The sequence below is a fragment of the Capricornis sumatraensis genome, chromosome 20, assembly GCF_032405125.1.
Source record: "Capricornis sumatraensis isolate serow.1 chromosome 20, serow.2, whole genome shotgun sequence".
Taxonomy (NCBI): Eukaryota; Metazoa; Chordata; class Mammalia; order Artiodactyla; family Bovidae; genus Capricornis; species Capricornis sumatraensis.
Genome location: NC_091088.1, coordinates 58,578,513 through 58,600,065, shown reverse-complemented (window position 1 = coordinate 58,600,065; position 21,553 = coordinate 58,578,513). Strand labels below are relative to the sequence as shown.

General features: G+C 54.0%; 1 protein-coding gene across 1 annotated transcript; it reads right to left on the bottom strand.

The window, feature by feature from the left end:
• Positions 1 to 3,684: 3,684 nt before the first annotated feature.
• GIPR (gastric inhibitory polypeptide receptor) lies at positions 3,685 to 13,088 on the bottom strand. Its single transcript, XM_068993095.1, has 14 exons — positions 12,925 to 13,088; positions 11,854 to 12,037; positions 11,341 to 11,440; positions 10,737 to 10,844; positions 9,971 to 10,074; positions 9,005 to 9,108; positions 8,673 to 8,817; positions 7,129 to 7,288; positions 6,857 to 6,917; positions 6,472 to 6,541; positions 6,267 to 6,355; positions 6,049 to 6,187; positions 3,985 to 4,026; positions 3,685 to 3,891 (listed from the first exon to the last, which is right to left on the bottom strand). Exons 1-14 carry the CDS (start codon positions 13,086 to 13,088, stop codon positions 3,685 to 3,687), a joined length of 1,677 nt encoding a protein of 558 aa, XP_068849196.1.
• Positions 13,089 to 21,553: the final 8,465 nt, after the last annotated feature.

Here is a 21,553-nt window from a genome sequence, read left to right as displayed (position 1 = left end):
GCAGAGAGAGCTCTTGCGGTCTTTTGTGTTTTAACTTTTTTCTACTTTCTCATTGCTTTCTCCTCCTCCTCCCCACCTCTCAGTAAGTCACTCTCACTCAAAATTTTTTTCACTCTTTTTTTTGTTTTTCTCTCATTTGTTCAAACAGTCTGTGCCCAGCCCTGTGTTGCCATGCTGGGGACACAGCAGGGCCCAGAAAAGCCCCCAATCTGCCCTCACTGAGCAGCTGCTACTGCTGCTAAGTCGCTTCAGTTGTGTCCGACTCTGTGCGACCCCATAGACAGCAGCCCACCAGGCTCCCCTGTCCCTGGGATTCTCTAGGCAAGAACACTGGAGTGGGTTGCAGAGGTTAGAGCAGTTAGTACTCAATACTGACGGCATTTGTCGCTGACACCTGCTGAGCTGTGCGAGCGCCAGGCCCTAGGCTCTGTCTGCTCCTACGTCTGTACACCTCTGAGCAGGCACTGTGATCCATCACCTCCAATTCCAGGGGCAGGGACTGAGGCAAAGAGTGGTGATGGTGCCTCCCCAGGGGAATCCAGCCTGAAAGTGGTGATGCCGTGATTCAAACCCCTGTTGTTCCTGAGCCAGTGGCTTAACCCCGGAACTCTGCTGCCCTCAGATCACAGCTTCATGAGCCCTGAGAGAAATTTGACCCATGTAGAGAGGTGGAGGTGGGAAAGGTGGTCCTGGCTTATTGTGGGTGGATTAAGGGAAATCCCTTTAGTCTTTCTCTGAAGCATATCCATTATGCTCCTCCTACCCGCATCTCTCTCTCAGTTCTGTCTCTGCATCTCTCTTCTCGATTCTCCAGAGAGGGCCAAGTGCCAGGCTGGTGCAGTTCCCAGGCATGAGGTCAGGATCCAAGGAGATGTCTGACACACTGAGCTCTGGAAGGCACAGCCTGAGTTATCCCAAGAGCCCATCAGCAACAGAGCTGAGGACCCTGCAGTAGAAGAAGGCCTGACACAGGCAGGGTGGTGGCTGTGAGGTTATAAGGGCACACATCCATGTCTAATGGAAACACCCATCTGAGGGATAGATACCATCCTATTTTATCGATGAGACAGCGGAGGCCCAGAGAGGGTAAGCGACTTGTCCAGGATCACTCAGGAAACAGTGGAGCCGAATTCAAACCTAGGGAGCCAGACCCTGTGACTGGGAGGGGGGCAGGATGGAGCCATGATATCCTAACTTGTAAAGCCGGGGTGGGGCGGGGGGGTTGGGGACAGTGCTGCTGCAGAAACCTTCCCCCTGGATTTGGTGATTGATCAGAGCCTGGGATAGCACAAGCCCTGGGGTCACAGTCTTGGGTTGGAGTCCCAGTCACACATCCCTCCTGTCTTCCCCAGGAAGTAGCAGGTCCTTTCCCTGCTTTGCCAGGCTGACAGCAAAGATTCTAGCCTAGGGCTAGAACTGATGACCCTGCCTGTCATCAGTCATCTCTATCCAACCATCTGCCCAAATAGTTTCTAATCCCCTCTTCCAGTTCAAGTGAATGAAAGTGACAATAGGCTGCAGGAAAAGCAGTAGGCAAACCGGCCAAGTGTGTTCTGTGCACTGGTGAGATCCTCTTAGGAACTTTAGGCCATCCTAGGATGTCAGTGTGATCATTTCTATTTTCCTGAAGTGAACCTGAGGCACAGAGAGGCTAGGAATTTTCCTCAAGTCACACAGCTAAATAGTAGCCAATCTAAGATTTGAACCAGGCTGGTTCCTGCAGCATTAGTATTCCTCCACCATCTTCCTAGAGAAGCAGCTTTCAGAAAATGTTGGGTCTGTGGACTTCCCTGATGGGTCCAGTGTTAAGAGTCTGCCTGCCAATGCAGGGGACACTTGCATTGTGTCCGAATCTAACATGGGTTCGATCCCTGCTCTGGGAAGATTCTGAAACTACTGAAGCCCTCCGCTGCTGAGAAGCCTGTGTGCCTAGAGCCCAAGCTTCGCAGCAAGCGAAAGCACTGCCGTGAGGACACCACATACTGCAACTAGATAGTAGCCCGCAGTTGTTGCAACTAAAAGCCCACGTGCAGCAACGAAGACCCAGCACGGTCACAAATTAATTTTTTTAAAAAAAGAACATGATCATCACGGGCATAATTTTAATCGTACACACTACAAATAGTTTGAATAGCAGGAGATCACAGGAACATTCCCAGTTGGGGCTTCTCTTAGGCATGGAGAATGGTGGCGGCATGGTGTCCATGATCTCTTTGCGACTCTTGAATCTCTTGGAAGTTAGGCAGTGCTGCTCTCCAGAGGGCACAAGGCCACCACCGGCACCTGGCCACACAGCCTGCCCTCCCTACTGTCATCTCCTTTATGGCCTGGCCAAGATTTCCCCACCCCGAAAACAACTGTTTTCTCATGCTTTATTTACAAGGACACAGCTCTCAGGCCCTCACCTTCCCAGAACCCACAAGAGGGGCCCAGGAGGGCTGCATGCTTCAAAGCACATTGAATTCAGCAGCTGTGAGCCATATCTGTCCAGAGAGCTGGGGACCGCAAGGAAGCGAATCAACAACACCCAGGTGCTAACTGAATCTATGTGTGTGTCTGTGGTGGGGAGCGATTTAGGAGTGAGTCGTGTGTGTATATATATAGGTGGCCCGGCCACATTGAGCCTGCTGGCTTCCCTCCTAAATCTCATAGTTCCCAGGGGCCACCGAAAAGGGTGGGTATGTCTCCAGGTGGCAGTGGGTCTGGCCTCCCATTGTAGATTTCAGCTCTGATGCCTGCCATGAAATTGCTTCTTTCCACACTCAGAATTCTCTCTGGACCCCAGTGCCCACTCACATTTCTATCTCTAAACTTTCCTGTGAGCTCCAGACCTTTATTTCCAGCTTAACAAGTCCAGAGAGCACTCCTGGTACTCCCCACCTCAAACCCCATCTCCCTCCCTCTTTCCTCTCTCCATCCCAAACTGAGAAGTCATCCCTGAAGTCTCTCCTTCAGCAAATCCTCTCAGTTCTACCTTTAAACTAGCTCTAGAATCCAACCATTTCACACCCTATGTGGCTGCCACCCCAGTCCTGCTAACATCACCTCCCACCATTATCAGACTCCTGACTGGGCTCCCAGCTGCCCCAATAACCCCTAATAATCCATCACCCCACAGGGCAGATGGAGCGGTCTGTTAACACCTTAGCCCATTCCACTAGGAGACACTCCAAAGAATCTTCCATGAACTTGGAATAAAATGCCCACTCTTCTGACCCCACCTGGTTCTCTCTCCCCATTTGTGGGCTCTGACTTATCCGGCTCCAGTCTCCTAGGTCACCTCTCTTTTCCTGACACAGCCAAGCTCCTTCTTGCTCCAGGGCCTTCGCGGGTGTACTTCTTTCTGCCTTAAAACCTCGCCCGCCAATTCTTTGTAAAGCTGCCTCCTTCACCTCTTTTGGGGAAGACTTCAAAGTCGTTTCATCAGAGAGCCCTGACCACACTAGGTCCCCTTCTAACCTTTCTTCCTAAGCCATTCCACAGTGTACATAGTCTAATTTGGTTTGGCCTCACCTCCTGTTTCCCCCACTCAGTTGTAATCTCTAGGAGAACAGGGGCTTTTCTGTTTCCTTCCCCGCCCCCAGCCCCAAACCCGCGCCATTTGCCCAGCGCCCTCCAAGCCAAGCCTGGTACACAGCAGGCGCTCAATAAATACATGCTGCGTAGACTCAAGAATCCCGCTGCCTAGCAGTAACTTTCTAAGACGTCGTTGGCCTCACCCCTAGGACCTGGGAGGGTCCTCGAGCACAGAGCGCTGCCGGCAGCGACCTGGCCCGAGCCGGAGCCGGAAGGCAGGGTCCGGAAGGCGAGCTCGGGGCGCTGGCGTGGCTCCTCGCCGAGGCTGTGGCGCAGGCGGCAGCGGTGCCAACCCCGGCGGATCTCCGACTGCACCTGAAACCGGACGGCGCTCAGAGGCGGCGGCGCGCGTGCCATTCCCTGCGCGGCCGGCAGAGGGCGCGGGCGGCGGGCCGCGGCTCTCCCTACCTCCTTGTTGATGAAGCAGTAGAGGACGCTGACCAGGAAGCCCTGCCGTGGGGGGAGCGGGGGTTAAACTGGGAGCAGGGGCAGGGTTATAAACACCCCTCAATGAGCTCTGACCCTTTACAGGCCCAAACCACCTCACCTGTCGCCACAACGGTCCTAGGTTATTGCAGTCACCCTTTCCCTGGCTCCTGAATTTCCCCCTCCCCTTGCCCTCCCCAATTTGCAGAGCCAGCAGGACTGGAGATTAAGAACATGTAACCCCAGAGGCTGACTGCTTGGATGTGATCACGGCTTCCCACTTCCCCACTTAGGCAAGCTGCTTAACCCCTCTGTGCCTGTTTCTTCATCTGGAAAATGGAACAATAATACAGCACTCCAGTGTTCTTGCCTGGAGAATCCCAGGGACGGGGGAGCCTGGTGGGCTGCCGTCTATGGGGTCGCACAGAGTCGGACACGACTGAAGTGACTTAGCAGCTGAGATTTAAGGTATTATTAAGAAGCTCTAGTGCATGGACATAGTTAAACCTTTTTCTAAATCTTATCATAACTTACTACATGACATATTGGATTTATTTATTTGGCCATGCTGCGGGGCTTGCAGGATCCTAGTTCCCAGGCCAGGGATCGAACCTGGGCCCTTGACAGTGAAAGTGCTGATTCCTAACCACTGTACTGCCAAGAAATTCCATAATAATAAACTTTAATAGGCACATCCAAAAAATTAATTTTGAAATTATTTTTATATTTATAATAATTTAGAAATTTAGATACATATAAAATGTATTTATAATTAATAAAGTAATTGATACATTAATGCAAGACAAGGGCTTCCCTAGTGGCTCAGATGGTAAAGAATCTGCCTGCAATGCAGGAGACCCAGGTTCAATCCCTGGGTCGGGAATATCCCCTGGAGAAGGGAATGGCAACCCACTCCAGTATTCTTGCCCAGAGAATTCCAAGGACAGAGGAGCCTGGCAAAGTCGGACACGACTGACTAAGCATGCAGTAAGATATCGCTTATCTTATTATCACTTTCCACAATCCCATTAAAATCCAGCTCTGATCACGTTCCTGTGTTCCCATGGCTCCTAACTGACTCAGCGGAAAAGCAAAAGGTCGTCTCTAGGCCCAAGGATCTACCCAGGTATGTCGCCTCTGTCCTACCCACCCACCCCTTGCTTCAGGCCTGCTGGCCGCGAGAGTGCCATCGTGATCGGTACTTTCTCCCACCTCAGGGATCTTGCACTTGGCATTTCTCTTCCTGGAACATTTCCCCTAATATCTTCCTGGCTCATTCCCTCATCTTCTTTGGGTATCTGCTCTAGTGTCTTTTCAGCAAGGCCTTCCCTGACCCCTGTCCATTATCCCATTCTTTGTCATCTCTATTTTCTTGCCTTCTCATCCCTCCCTCCTTTAGGCACATCTCACCATCTGACATTCTGTGTATTTTACTTATATAGCATCTTTAGCATCTGTCTCTCCCACTAAAGGAGAGGGACCATTGGGTTGGCCATATCCCCATAGTAAGCCTGGAAAAGTGCTTGGTATATAGTAAGTGTTCAATCCATTTTTGCTGAATTGATAAATGAACAGCGTTATAAAGTGAAACTAGTATTGTCCCCACTTTAGAGATGAGAAAACTGAGGCCCAACAAGGTAAAGCAGGATGGAGGCTAGGGTAGGACAAGCACGGGCAGGGTTGACCTTAAATATCAGTGGACATCTCCTTCCATTTGGCATGTTAGGCACTTCATATGCTTCGCCTTTTCCCTGGCCCTGAGGTGAAGGTCACAGACCTGGGAAGTGAGGACCCAGATTTGGTCCCAGCCCTGGCTGATCTCAAAGCCCTCGATCTTAACCAGGAGGCAGTACTGCTGTGGCTGCCGGGTCTGCTGCCTTCTCCCTGCTTCCCCAGTCAGGAGGGAAGTATAGAATGAATGAAAAAAAAATCCCATCTTCGCAGCCCATTCTGCGGCTGCACCAGAGGATGACTCTAACCCTCGTTCCTCTCTGAGTAGGAGGACCCGAACTCAAAGGGTATAGCTCTTGCACCTCACTTAGGCACCTGGAAAGAACTGAGGAAGATTTCAAAGCCGAGCTTGGCCAAGCGCAGGGCACCCCGGGCCTGTTCTTCAGTCACGGGAGCAAACACCACCTCGTGGACGCCCAGCAGGGGCACCAGCGTCAGCGTGGAGCGAGCCAGCCTGCGAGTAGAGGGTGGCAGTGGTCCCGGGGGCCTGAGTCCCCCACCTTGCCCCCAGTCACCCTCCCCTGCGTCCCCACCTCAGTCGGTAGTCCGGGCAGCGCATCTGTCGCGTCCTCAGCTTTGACACAAGGATGCCAAGGATGCGGACAAAGATGAGAAAATTAATCTGCGGGGGGTGGGGGGGTAGGGGAGAGAGAGAGACTGAGCCAGTTCCCCGCCACCTTGGCTTCCCAGGATGGGAAATTCTTGAGACCAGCCTGGAGGAGATGGGACCGGCCGTACCAAGATTGTTAGGAGAATAGGGGTTCGTATGATCCACCAAATGGCTTTGATATCGTTCCGCTCCCAGCACCTGGAGGAGGGGGCGTAGAGCTGAGATAGACTAGAATACCCTAGACTCACAGAATTGAGCACTTAACTTCCCCACCTTCTTTAAGGCCACACCCACTGCTACTATTTAGGCCCAGCCCTCATCCCGCCCCTTGCAGTAGTCCTGGAACCCATCTTCCTAAGCGACTGGTTCCTTTAGACACCCTCCCAGGCTCCTAGAAGCAATTAGAACCTGCCCACGATTCCGTCTCACCCCGCCCATGTCCCTCCAAGGACCGCCCACATCCCTCAAAGCCCCGCCCACCCCAGACCCGCCCCCCCAGACCCCGCGACTCACTGCGTGTTCTCGAACAGGTACCTGACGATCACCCAAGGAATGACGAAAAGCGTGGGGGCCCCTGTGCAGACCCCAACCCCCGCCCCCCACCCCGCCGCAGCTGTCAGAGCGCGCACGGGCCCTGCCAGGCCCAAGACCCGCGGAATTCCCCCGCCGGGAAGGGGAGGCAGAGAATCCTAGAGAAGGGAGGAGACCCCCTCAGGCAGACCAGCTGGGTAGTTTGCGGGAGGGGAAGCGCGCTGGGCAGGGCAGGGGGCAGGGTCGGGGCTCACCCCAGCCGAGAAGCATGTAGCAGCGGAAGTGGCCCTCCTCGGAGCCTCCCACGAGCACGAGGAGACTGTGCAGGTAGATGCCTTCCACCAGCAGCCACGTGTAGTTGGCACCCACGCAGTACTGGGTCACGATCTGGGCCGTGCGACAGGCAGCTAGGGCCTAGGGGGTGACCAGACAGGGGGAGGGGGCGGTCAGGGTCCCCTCCAAGCCCATCTCTTGTCATCAAATATTCTCTTCCCATTCTGTATCACCGAAGGATGATAAAGCTATCCTCTCCTCACTCGCTCTGTTCTCTTTCCGTACATGAACTCTGCTACTCTAACCTCTTTAACGATTGGTATCTTCCCTGGAGAAGGAAATGGCAACCCACTCCAGTAGTCTTGCCTGGAAAATCCCATGGACGGAGGAGTCTGGATGGCTACTGTCCATGGGGTCTCAAAGAGTCGGACACGACTGAGCGACTTCACTATCTATCTATGTTCCCTGGAAGCTCAGCTGGTAAGGAATCCGCCTGCAATGCAGGGGACCGTGGTTCGATTCCTGGATTGGGAAGATCCGCTGGAGAAGAGATCGGTTACCCACTCCAGTTTTCCGGCCTGGAGAATTTCATGAGTTCCCCCCAGATTCCCCTGAATATGGACTCTCCTACCCCATCTCCTAAGAATTCAACTGCTCCACCTTTCAAAACGTTTTTCTCATCACCCACCAGCACATGGACTCTCCCACCCCCTTCGCTTTCAACAATTGGTATGGCCCAACTTGCTGCCAGACAGGTTCTCTCCCCACCCGCCCCTAGTCTCTCCCACCTTGTCTCCCTGGAACAAATTGGTATCTGCCAAATCACCCCATCGGTTAGTTTCTCCCAGCCTGCCAACTTCTGTCTCGCCTCTAGCAGGGGCCTCTCTTATTGGTGCAAAACTCCAATGATGGGTGAGATACCGAGAGAAAGGAATGGAAATGTTCCAGTAGAGGAAATAACGGGATGAGAGAGTTCAATGATGGGGGAGGCTGAGTAGGGAGGGTCCCTCTCTAGTTGTGTCAGAAGGGTCTGGAGAGATTAACAATGGATAACATTATTGTTCTTTTTGTTGTTTCCTTGCGCGTGGACTGTAGCCCACTAGTCCCTTCTGTCTGTCCATGGGATTTCCCAGGGAAGAGAAGTGCAGTGGGTTGCCATTTCCTTCTCCAGGGGATATTCCCGACCCAGGGATCAAACCCATGTCTCCTGCATTAGTAGACAGGTTCTTCACCATTGAACCACCAGGGAAGCCCGGTTGATAGGGTGAAAATTGCTCAGTCATGTCTGACTCTTTGTGGCCCCATAGACTATACAGTCCATGGAATTCTCCAGGCCAGAATATTGGAGTGGGTGGCCTTTCCCTTCTCCAGGGGATATTCCCAACCCAGGGATCGAACCCAGGTCTCCTGCATCGCAGGCAGATTCTTTACGTTCTGAGCCACAAGGGAAGCCGGGAATGGGAATCCTCTGGCCCTACCAGAGGAGGCAGAATCTCAATTTGAGAAAGAGAAGGATGTTGCTCACCTGGTTCCACAGGGTAAGGACCTGATCCCCAGGGTAGGGGCCAGGGGGAGGAAGCAGACGGTCTCGGGTGAGGATGGCAGCTGCCCGCAGCATGAAAGACGTGAACAGGTTGATGTGGATGTAGTTGCGAGTGCAGTGCAGCCGCCTGGGGGGTTTGGGAGGCAGTCTGGGGGCCTGTCCTTGGCCACACAGAGTCCCTTAAATTACGTCCCAGCCCTCCCCACAGATCCACCATTGGATACTTGTTGCCGGTGGAGCCTGACTACCCCCATCTTTCAGGGAAAACTGAAGCCCAGTCTCTGCTGCTTCTGTTCAGGGTTGGGGGTTCCCACCTGAAGGTACTCAAGATGAGCAAGGCGAACAGCAGTGTGGCCAGAGACAGGGAGTAGCCCACAGTGTACACAACCTGCAGCCGTTCCAAGGTCAGCCTTTGGTCCTGGGGGTGGAGGTGGGGGAAGAGGATACAGAAACAGAGCTCAGCTCCCGCAAGCCACAACGGCTGAGCCCAGACCGAAAAGCCTGCATGCCGCAACTAGACCCCGCTCACCACAACTAGAGAAAGCCTGCACAAAGCAATGAAGACCCGGTGCAGCCAAAAATTAATGAATAAACTTTAAAAAGAAATAGAGCTCAACTCCTGCCCTCAGGCCATAAAGGAGCTGCTCTTTGTTCATATTTGCACCCCAATTTTTGGGGGGGATCTATCAACCTTTTTTTTGAGTGGGGCATTCTACCCCTCAACCCCAGGGCTGGGCATGTGACCAATGAATCAAAGCATGCTATCTAACACCACATGCACATGCACACACACACATACACACACACACACACACACAGAGTGATTGACTACTCAAGGGCAGGTATGCTACTCAAATCAGGCCAATGACGGTCAGTCCTGGGACATTAAATTGGAGCTATTGAGCAAAAAGCTCAGTCTGCCTATAGCGTTGCTTGCAGGTGGAATGTGAGCCTGGTACTGATGGGGGCCACCTTTTCCACCACCCCCACACATACACACAGAAAAGAGGACACCATCATAGAGAAAAACAGAAGTACAATATGGTGAGAGAGATTCCCAACTACATCATTTTAGCACCTAGATCCAGCTGTACCTGAAGCTGTAGCCTTATAATTTTCAATCACAAAAGCCAATATATTTTTCTTTCTCCTTCAAGAAAGGAGTTGAATTTCTATCACTTGGAACCCAGAGTCCTGAATGGTACAAGAGGTTTCAGGCTCTGTCTGAGCTGTTCTACTGCTGCCTGGAAATCATACCCTTAAATCTCTCCTCTTCTTACCTGAAAAACCCCATTTTTCTCTGGGTTTTCACACTGAGAATGGTCTCTCCAAGGTCCCCATTGGCCATCACTGCCACATTGGCGGAGGACAAAGCCTTTAGCCACTGAGGGGAAACAAGGGAGGGAATCAGAGGCACACAGACAGAGATGGAGACAGAAAGACAAACTGAGACAAAGGCAGAGAGAGATATCCAGTGATGATGATGATAAACCATAATATAGCATTTTACATCTAATAATTTAATATTCATAACAAGCTTATGAACTTGGTATTGTCATAAACATCAATTCACAAATGAGGAGTTGAGGCATAAAGAAATTTCACTGGAAAAGACTCTGATGCTGGGAAGGATTGAAGGCAGGAGGAGAAGGGGACGGCAGAGGATGAGATGATTGGATGGCCTCACTGACTCAATGGACATGAGTGTGAGCAAACTCTGGGAGACAGTGAAGGATAGGTGCGCCTGGCATGCTGCGGTCCATGGGGTCACAAAGAGTCGGACACAACTGAGCAGCTGAACAACAACCCCAGGTCACACTGCTAGTTAGGCAAGGAAGACCAAGATGTGCAGAGACAGACTCATGAAAAGGAAAAAAAATAACCTGGTGGCCGTCAGAGAGATACAGAGACAGAAAAGGGACATTATGTGGAGAGACACCCAGCCCAAGAGGACCAGGGGAGCTGCGGGGGAGTGGCGTCTGGGATCAGGGTTAGGAGGGAGATCTTTGCGTCAGAGATGGGCCTGGGGTCCACCCGGCAGCTCACCGTGGCCGTGCCAGGGCAGATACCAAGGGCAGGACGCACGGGCAGTGGCGTTGGGTGCAGTGTAGTCCCAGCAGACGTACATATCGAAGGACCCGTTACAGGCGAGGCCTGGGGTGGGCGTGGGGGCCAGAGTTCGGACAGACCTGGGATAACTTGAGCCCAAGGAGTCTCTGCCCCGCACACACAAGCCCCGCACAAGCCCCGCCCACCGGGAGTGGTCGCGTCCCTGGAGTGGAGCTCCTTCGTAGCCCCTCCCACCAGGCCTGAGGCCCCGCCCATCTATCGAGCCTTACTCTGAGTTCCTCCCACCAAGCAAGTTTCCGCAACAAATGCTTCCCAGTCTGCAAGACCCTTCCTAGACTCCACCCCAAACCCTGCCCCCTTCACCGTCCACTTTCGGTCCCACCCACCGAGTGTAAGCCCCGCCCAAGACACCTCCCCTTTCAAGCTTCATCTCTGGCTTCTCCCACGTGGCCCACTTTTACCCCAGATCCCCAGACTTCTCTTTCAGGCCTCGGCGGCGTGTCAGTCCCAAGCCGGCCTCAAGCCCATTCCTCTCAGCCCCAGCCCTTCCCTTGCCCCTAGTCCTCCAACCCTGTCACACCTGCTGGGGGCTCCGAGGCCTCCAGTGTCTCCTGGCACTCCCTGCGGTACCGCTCCCAGCGCTGATACAGCTCTCCCGCTGTCTGCCCCTCAGAGCCTGCCTACAAAAAGAGAAAAGAAAGGACCACACACCCCCACACCTCGGCCCGCGCCCCGACCCCAACTCCCAGGCAGCAAGATCCCTGAGGGCCAGAGACACCCTGGAGGGACTCGAAGCGGCTGTCCTGTTTTGCTCAGGCGTCTTGGGTGGCTTAGAAACCTCTTTTAAGTCCAGGGGAGTTGCTGTGGGGAACTAAAAACCTTCAGGAAAATGAGGAGACGGAGATGGCTGGAAATTATCAGGAGGATTTGAGGGGAGTGAGGGGTGGGGGAAGAAGAAGGACTAGAAACAACCATTAAAATTTGAATCTGGGCTGGTGGGGAGCCTTGAAACAATCTTCCCGGTGGGATACGACTTAAAACCGGCCCCAACATCCCTCCAAGCCTTGAGATCTTTGGCTCTTCTGGTTCTCACCTCCGCGCTCCGGAGCAGCAGCTCCCACAGCGAGAGCAGAAGCAGCAGCCACCAGGGTGGACAGGTAGGCATCGTGTAGGCAGCAGGGCATGGGGAACGAAGGGTCCGGTCACGCGAGGGCAGCCGGGTCTGGGGGTCCGAGGAAGAATCAGGAGCCTCTGCCTCCTCTCCCAGCGCCAGCGCCCTCCGCTCAGGGAATCACATACCCCGGAGACAGCGCCCCCCACAACTACAAGGGATGATCTGGGGCCAGGTAGGGGGGGTGAGCCTTGAGGAGTAGGCGGAGACCGATCTCCAACACCTGATTCCCCGGCCCGCCCCCGGCTGTTGCTGGGGCAGCGGTGATGGAAGGGGGGTGTTTGCGGAGGGTGCGGTTGCCTTAGAGCTGCGCTGGAAGGGAAACTCCAGGGTCACCCGCAGTCTAGACCTAGAGACTCGAGGGAACCTGGTGACCACCTTGGAGAGGAGGGCATGTAGCTCGAAGTGACTCTTGGACTTCCCACTCTCCCAGCTCAAAGGGTTTTCAAATCACGGATAGGAACCCAACCTTCTCAAACTTTCCTGGCTGCGGATAAAACCCAGAGTTAATGGGACAATGGCTCTCCTTAGGGACTAGGAAGATGAAGGGCCCAGATGCTTGGAAATCAGTCTACCCCCAACACCCCACATCTGGCCCCATGCAGGGAAAGGAGGAAACAGGAGGAGCCCCAGAAACACACGAGTCAGAAATGCTTGAGACAAACATAGAAATGGAGAGACACAGAGACTGACAGAATGAGACACGGCCAGAGATCAGGGACCAAAAGGGAGAGGAAGACAGAGACAAAAATGTGGGCTCGGAGACAGAGAGGAGGTAGAGACATGGAGAGACACAGAGAATGGGGGAAAGAGACGGAGATAAAGAACTTGCGGCTAAACAGGGATTTGCGATGTGGAGACAGAGATACTGAGAGATAGATAGAAGGACATAGACCGTGGGCACAGAGAAGCTGAGACCAAGGCACAGAGCAAGAGGGATCCGGAGACATGAGGGGACGGGCAGGGGAATGGCTGAGATGGGGGAGCCCTCACCTGCTCCCAGCTCTCCTCTCAAGCACTTGCTTCTGACGCCGCCGGCCTCGCCTGGGCTCCGCAGGAGGTGACAGCCTGGGGTAGGGGTAGGGGGCGGGGCCAGGCCGGGCCAAGGAACAGGAGCGGGGAGCTGGGGCAGAGACCTGGCGCAGGGGGCCAGTCATCTGTGAGTATCACAGCCACTCAGGGTCACGTGGGGGAGCAGAGTCACAGAGTGAGCATCCCGAGGACCCCCTCTCCCAGCGCGCACAGCCTCTCACGTTGTCCCACCTGTCCCACCCAGCCACCACACGCGGGGCCATGTCACACACGATCCCATACACTGAGCTGCCAAGAGGCACAGAGTCTTAAATACTGCGCCTCACCGAACGTGTTCTTCATATTCATTCATAGTCCCACAATCCAGCGTCACACCCCGTGAACCAAAGGTTCTCCCCTACAGGTTGACAGTCGTCCACAGTGACACACAGCCACGCACTCTGGGCATAGACTCCTGCACTCACACAGCAACACAATCACAGCTTGCTACAGTTCCCATGATGCTTGTCCACCACACATGTGTTCACGCCATCATTAAATCATGTCACAGATACTGTCTGTCTGCCCCCACTGGCCTGAGTGCCCCCAAGAGGACAGGGAAGGCATCTGTCACCACTGGGGCCCCAGTGTCACTCAGCACAATTTGGAGCCCAGAGCAGAGGCTGTTGATGACATAAAGGCCAACAGTTATAGGCGATTGTCATACGATCCTTTAATGACAGTCTGAAAGTTATATATACAATGTTACACAATTCCACTCATTAACATGCTCACACAACGTCTCACACACTTCACATAATTACCAAGAGTCCTCAGTCACATTCCAACAACACATGTTCCCCAAGTGTCACTAAGGCACACACTCCCATGAGCTCTGGATGTTACACTGTCATCCTTACTCACGCCCAGTGCTAAGACATACTGTCCATCACAGTATGGGGCTCAGTTTGTCCATCACAGCCTCTTTGTCTTTGAGACTTGAGGGAACCTGGTGACCACCTTGGAGAGGAGGGCATGTAGCTCGAAGTGACTCTTGGACTTCCCACTCTCCCAGCTCAAAGCGTTTTCAAATCACGGATAGGAACCCGACCTTATCAAACTTTCCTGGCTGCGGATAAAACCATCCAGCCTCACTTGCACTCACAACTCCATCACAGCCTCACTTGCACTCACAAGTCGTATACAGCCACCTGCAGTCACACAGTTGTGCACAGGATTGCACACTATCCTCCTACCACCATGCATGAACCCACAGCCTCACATGGCCTCCCGGTCACAGTCACCACTGACTCACACACCTCCTCAGAGTCTCCACTTCCAGTCTCTTCCTTTGCCCTAAAATATGGAAAATATTTGGCTTAGAAACTGAATCCCAGCTCTCAGCACTCACTTCCCCCTTGAATGCAAACCACCAATTCCTGCACATTAATCATACTAGTAGCATTCATGAGCACACAGTCCCCGGGGAGCTGGAAGATAAATGGGGCAGAGGTGAGCCTGCCCATTTTGCAGAGAAGAAACTGAGGCCCAGAGGCCCCAGGAGGGGCAGAGAGTAAGGAGTGGCGTGAGATCCAGCACTAAAGGCTGGAAGGAAACCAGTCTCGGGGAGGGGGAGTGACATGGGGGCTCCTGGCTTCCTGACCTCCAGCTGGCCTCCTGCTCTCTGCCCCACATTCCTGGCGCCCTCTGGGTCCTGGGAAAGGCTCGGTTCATGGAGTGGAGAGGAGAGGAGTCTGAGAATGCCGGGCACCTCGGGAAGAGGCTGGGGTTGGGAGGGAGCCTCTCCTTGGTCCCAAGAGGGTCTGGGGTCACTTGCTGGGGATGGGAAGGTGGGGAGAGGCTGGAAAGTGGGAGGAGAAAGACTGGGGGTGGGAGGGGGAGGCAGGGGAGAGGAACTGAGGTGGTGAGGAAGACAGGAAAAAAAACCAAGCACCAAGAAAGAGCAGAGACAGGAAGAGGCAGGAAGAGGCAGAGATGAGGGAGACCAGGAGAAAGAGAAAGAATCAAGAGAGACAGACAAGTAGAGAGAAATATACAAAAAGAGAGAGACAGAGAGAAAAAATCAAGGAAGACAAAACGGACCAAGAAAGGGAGAGAGAAAGAAGAGATACAGTTTGTAAAGATGGGCCCTGAGGAGAGACAACCCGGACAGGAGCCTGGGGATGAGCGGCCTGGCCCCTCCCTCATCAGTCCCTCTGGGCAGAATAGAGCACTGGGTCCGGGGTGGGCGTGGAGGACAGGAGGAGGGGTGTCTGGGTCCCCGACTGGCCCCCTTCTCATCTCAGCCCTCCTGGGGGCTTTTACATTCTCCCAGGGCCTGGGGAGGAGGCAACAGGGCCTCAGGGGTAGCCACACGGGCCCTCTCCAGTCTCCACGCTGAGGGCTTTGGAAGCTGCAGGTAGAGAAGGAGCCATGCCCTCTCCCCTTGCCCTTCTTCTCTTTCCATGCCCCCTACAGTCCCTTTGATCTGAGAATCTCTTCTTTCTCCTTTCCTCCAAGCCTGCGTGCAGTTTTCCCATCTTCCTCCCTTGTTGGCTGGGCTGTCTTCTCTCTTCTCTTCCCTCCGGATTTCCTTCTGCCCCCTCCTCATTTCTCTTGCTCACTCCATCCTCCAGCTCAGTTTCTTCTTGCCTGTCTTGAAGCTTTCTCTTTTCTCATGCCTCTTTTCCCATCGCCTCTCAGGGTGTCTGTCTGTTTCCCTTTCTCCATGTCCCCTGGTCCCGGGTCTCCAGACTGTTGTTCCCTCCACCCTAGCCATGACCAGGCAGTGTGCCCCCCCCACACACCTCAGGATGCCATGGTGGGGAGGAATTTGGGGGGGGCTGTGCCTCCCCCCATGGGGCTGCCCAGCTAAGAAGAGCCTGCAGGGAGCAGGCGGGGGCCTGGAGTGCCGGCAGATGGTGCAGGAGAAATGAGGCAGAGAGAGATGGGGAGAGGGGGGCCCCATAGGGACTGAGGCCAGACATGGGAGGCTGAGATGGCCCCCTGAGATTCAGGACTGTGGAGAGACAAGGCCTCAGAAAGAGACACACACACATGCGTGCACACACACACACACACACAAACAGAGATTCAGAATGTCAGAGACAGACTGAGACTGAGAAAGACGCAGCTGAAAATAGAGAGATCCTTAGAGAGAAGGAGGGACAGAGGTTCAGTGACACAGGATCTGGTGAGGCACAAGCAGACAGGGCTCCAGAGATGGGGCACACGGAGAGAGAAGGGTGGGCAGAGGACCCAGAGACAGACAGGGACCCAGAGACAGGGCTCCAGAGATGGGGCACACGGAGAGAGAAGGGTGGGCAGAGGACCCAGAGACAGACAGGGACCCAGAGACAGGGCTCCAGAGATGGGGCTCCAGAGATGGGGCACACGGAGAGAGAAGGGTGGGCAGAGGACCCAGAGACAGACAGGGACCCAGAGAAAGACAGGGACCCAGAGACAGGGCTCCAGAGATGGGGCACACGGAGAGAGAAGGGTGGGCAGAGGACCCAGAGACAGACAGGGACCCAGAGATGGGGCACACGGAGAGAGAAGGGTGGGCAGAGGACCCAGAGACAGACAGGGACCCAGAGATGGGGCACACGGAGAGAGAAGGGTGGGCAGAGGACCCAGAGACAGATAGACAGGGACCCAGAGACAGAGCTCCAGAGATGGGGCACACGGAGAGAGAAGGGTGGGCAGAGGACCCAGAGACAGGGCTCCAGAGATGGGGCACACGGAGAGAGAAGGGTGGGCAGAGGACCCAGAGACAGACAGGGACCCAGAGATGGGGCACACGGAGAGAGAAGGGTGGGCAGAGGACCCAGAGACAGACAGGGACCCAGAGATGGGGCACACGGAGAGAGAAGGGTGGGCAGAGGACCCAGAGACAGATAGACAGGGACCCAGAGACAGAGCTCCAGAGATGGGGCACACGGAGAGAGAAGGGTGGGCAGAGGACCCAGAGACAGACAGGGACCCAGAGAAAGACAGGGACCCAGAGACAGGGCTCCAGAGATGGGGGCACACGGAGAGAGAAGGGTGGACAGAGGACCCAGAGACAGACAGGGACCCAGAGAAAGACAGGGCTCCAGAGATGGGGCACACGGAGAGAGAAGGGTGGGCAGAGGACCCAGAGACAGACAGGGACCCAGAGACAGGGCTCCAGAGATGGGGCACACGGAGAGAGAAGGGTGGGCAGAGGGCCCAGAGAAAGACAGGGACCCAGAGACAGACAGGGACCCAGAGATGGGGCACACGGAGAGAGAAGGGTGGGCAGAGGACCCAGAGACAGGGCTCCAGAGATGGGGCACACGGAGAGAGAAGGGTGGGCAGAGGACCCAGAGAAAGATAGACAGGGACCCAGAGACAGGGCTCCAGAGATGGGGCACACGGAGAGAGAAGGGTGGGCAGAGGACCCAGAGACAGACAGGGACCCAGAGACAGACAGGGACCCAGAGACAGACAGGGACCCAGAGAAAGACAGGGACCCAGAGACAGGGCTCCAGAGATGGGGCACACGGAGAGAGAAGGGTGGACAGAGGACCCAGAGAAAGACAGGGACCCAGAGACAGGGCTCCAGAGATGGGGGTACACGGAGAGAGAAGGGTGGACAGAGGACCCAGAGACAGACAGGGACCCAGAGACAGGGCTCCAGAGATGGGGCACACGGAGAGAGAAGGGTGGACAGAGGACCCAGAGAAAGATAGGGACCCAGAGACAGGGCTCCAGAGATGGGGGTACACGGAGAGAGAAGGGTGGACAGACGACCCAGAGAAAGATAGGGACCCAGAGAAAGACAGGGACCCAGAGACAGGGCTCCAGAGATGGGGCACACGGAGAGAGAAGGGTGGACAGAGGACCCAGAGAAAGATAGGGACCCAGAGAAAGACAGGGACCCAGAGACAGGGCTCCAGAGATGGGGCACACGGAGAGAGAAGGGTGGACAGAGGACCCAGAGACAGACAGGGACCCAGAGACAGAGCTCCAGAGATGGGGCACATGGAGAGAGAAAGGTGGGCAGAAGACCCAGAGACAGACAGGGACCCAGAGACAGAGCTCCAGAGATGGGGCACACGGAGAGAGAAAGGTGGACAGAGGATCCAGAGAAAGACAGGGACCCAGAGACAGAGATCCAGAGATGAGGGCCTAGAGAGGCCAACACCGAAAGCATGGGACCCTGGAGAGCGACAAAGACCCAGAGAGATGGAGACATAGACAGGATAAATACCTAGAGAGACACAAAGACGTGGAGAGATATAGAGATGGAGACCCAAAGAGAGAAAGCAAGAGGACAGAGAGAGAGACTCGGAGAGATGAGAGCAGAGGTATCCAGAGAGATAATCAGGGACAGAGACGAAGAGACGTCCAGAGAGAGCCCAGAGGGTGGGGGGAAAAGACTTGGAAAACGCAGATAAGTGGGGATGGATCAACTCCCCAAGGCTCGATCAGGCAGAGGTGAGGCAGAGATGACGCCTGGCTCCCCTCGCCCTCTTCCAGGAGGGAGGGTGCTCCCTCTGGCTCTGCCTCTCCTCCTCCTCCCTTGCCCCCCGCCCCGCAGCACGTCCCCAGTCTCCATAGCAACTTTCCCAGATCCTAAGGGCAAATATTGTCCTGGACAGAATCAGCCGGACTGTGTTGACATAATCTCTTGCTGGTGGGGTAGGGGCTCCAGGGAACCAAGAGGCCAGGATCGGTGTGTGTGTTGCGGGGTGGAGCAGGAAAGCAGAGGGACTCTCAGCTGGGGCCCGGAAGACAACTTCAACCTCTCCACACCTCGGTATCTAGGTGCAGTTTTCCTCCGCCCCGGGGGGAGAAGCCGCTGGGAAATGCAAACCTGAAGTCCCGGCTGCCCCCTGGTGGTGGTGCGTGAGCCGTCAAGCCCATTTTCTGGCATCACGGAAAGCAGGCTGACCGAGACATTTTCCTCCTGGTTATTTATTTATTTATTTATTTATTTATTTATTTAATTCTGGCCGCGCGGGGCTTCTGGGATCTTATTTTTCCTACCAGGGATTGAACCTGGGCTCTCGGCAGTGAAAGCGCGGAGGGAATTTCCTGTCCTGGTTTTTAGAATCTGGCTCTTCCTCCCTCTCCCCCCAGCCCCTACTCTGATCCAGTTCGCTTCTGGCCCCCCGTTCTGCTGCCCCAGTCATGTCCATCTTCCTTCCATCCATCACCCCCCGCCTCGACCTCCCCAGGGCAGCCAGGCTGTAAGAGTGGTCCTGCTAAAGCACAAACCTGCCGTGGTCCCTCCCCTGCTCAGAACTTGCCATGGCTCCCCAGTGCCCTCAAGAGAAGAAAGCTCAGGTTCCTCTCCACAGCCTTCCAGGCCTTTGCTGAGCTCTCCAGCCCTCTCTCCATCACTTCCGCACTCTTCAGACTCTTTCCCACCCTCTCTTACCTCAGTCCCAGCAGTTTTCTCTGCCTCAAATACCTCCACCCAATTTCAGTCCAGTCTTCCAAGCTCACCTCAAAATTAGCTCATTCATTCAACAAATAATGATTTCCTCTCCTGGATCGTGAGCTCTGAGGAAGTAGGGCTGGGGCTGTCTCAGTTACTGCTGGGTCCTCAGCATCTCCCAACACTGGTTCGGCACAGAGCTGGGTTCGGTTTACTTTATTGGGTACTTGTTTTTTCATTTTTTTGGCCATGGTGTGAAGCGTGTGGGATCTTTATTCCGTGACTAGGGGTCAAACCTGAAGCTCAGAGTCTTAACTACTTTACCAGCATAAAGAGGTTCCTTCATTGGGTACTTGTTATATATCAGGCCCTGGGCTTGACAATGCTGGGGATCCCGATGGCCAAGATAGCTCTTTCCCTGCCTTCACGGAGCTCCCCACCCAGGCATAGACCTAAACAAACAGAAGGAGAGGTAGAAAGAGAAACAGGAAGACAGAAAGAGTTGGAAAGACAGAGGGGAAAAAAAGACGCTGAGAGAGAGAGAGAAAAAAAAAACACCACAGTCCCAAATCAGAAATAGAAGTACTGCTACTACTACTGTTGTTGAGTTGCTCAGTCGTGGCCCACTCTGCGACCCCACGGACTGCAGCACGCCAGGCTTCTCTGTCCTTCACCGTAACCCAGAGTTTGCTCAGACTCATGTTCATTCGTCAGTAATGCCATCCAACCATCTCATCCTCGGTCTCCCCCTTCTCCTCCTGCCTTCCATCTTTCCCAGCATCAAAGTCTTTTCCAATGAACCAGATCTTCCCATCAGGTAGCCACAGTGCTGGAGCTTCAGCATCAGTACTTCCAATGAATATTCAGGGTTGATTTCCTTTGATATTAACTGCTTTGATCTCTTTGCTGTCCAAGGGATTCTCAAGAGTCTTCTCCAGCACCACAGAACTGCTACTACTAATTAACAAATAATAATAATAGGTGCTATATTTATTAATAAGCACCAGATTGGGCATTTTACATGCATGTACCTCACTTGATCCTCATAACAGACCTTCAGCAGAGGCTTTTTTCCCGCCTAAACTGCAAGGCATATGGGATCTTAGTTCCCCGACCAAGGATCAAACCCATGTGCCCTGCAGTGGAAGTTCAGAGTCTTAACCATTGGACCACCAGGGAAATCCTGACATCTTGGTATGTCATCCTTACTGCCCCACCCCACCCTCAACAGCTCAGCAGCCTAAACTCCTCTGCCTGTGGTTCTTTCATTCACACCCTTGCTCCCCTCCTCTTCCCCAACTGCAGGATTTGAAGTCCCTTGAGCTCCCTCCATCCTCTGGGGACACTCCAGTAACAGCCCTTAGCACATTGCACATTTCAGCCCGTTGCATATCGTTCTGTATGCAGGAGTCTGATTTCCTCTTTCCTAGAATCAGAGCTGAGAGAGGTGAGGCTGGGAGAATGGGAGTTAGGAAGGCAAGAAATCTGAGTTCCTGCTTTGTTTCTTCAGTAAGAAAATTAGCTGTGATCATAGAATGATAATGGCCCACGTCTATTTTGGTCATCACTTGGAACGTATTATTGATCTTTTAAAATTTATTTTTATTTGGCTGTGTCGGGTTTTAATTGCAGCGTGTGGGACCTAGTCCCCTGACCAGGGATCGAACCCAGGCCCTCTGCATTTGGAGCGTGGAGTCTTAGGGAAGTAAGCCCCTATTGACCTCACATAGTAGTTGTTCACTGGGACTTGAACAGGGGTTGCTGCCCTTTACGTGTGCCTACTGTGTGCCAGGCACTGTCCTCCTGTGTGATTTACCAATGTGGCCTCCCTGGGGCTCATGGAGAATACAGTGACAAATTGCCAACATCTGCCACAGCCTTCGAGGTCCTACAAGATTTGGTGCTCCCATTATCTCCTGATGCCATCTACCTCCTGCTCTTCTCTTCATATGGAAGCTCTCCACAGTTCCATCATCAACAGCCTTCTTGTTGCCAAACTCATGCCTACCTTGGGACCTTGGTACTTCATGTTCCCGCTGCCTGGAAAGTCACCCCCCTTCCCCCTGCCCCTGTGTGATTGCTTCCTGCTTGTCATTAACATCTCAGCTCAAATGTCATTTTCTCAGAAAGACTTTCTCTGGCCACACTCTCTAAATTAGCCTCAGCCTCCCATCCTCGACAATATCACTCTGTTTTATCTCTCTA

Coding starts and splice junctions, on each gene's coding strand:
- GIPR (XM_068993095.1), bottom strand. CDS start 13,088: ATGACTGGCCCCCTGCGCCAGGTCTCTGCCCCAGCTCCCCGCTCCTGT. Junction 12,038..12,924: donor GAGAGGAGAGCTGGGAGCAG/GTGAGGGCTCCC, acceptor CCCTGAGCGGAG/GGCGCTGGCGCTGGGAGAGG. Junction 8,818..9,004: donor CTCATCTTGAGTACCTTCAG/GTGGGAACCCCC, acceptor CAAACCCCCCAG/GCGGCTGCACTGCACTCGCA.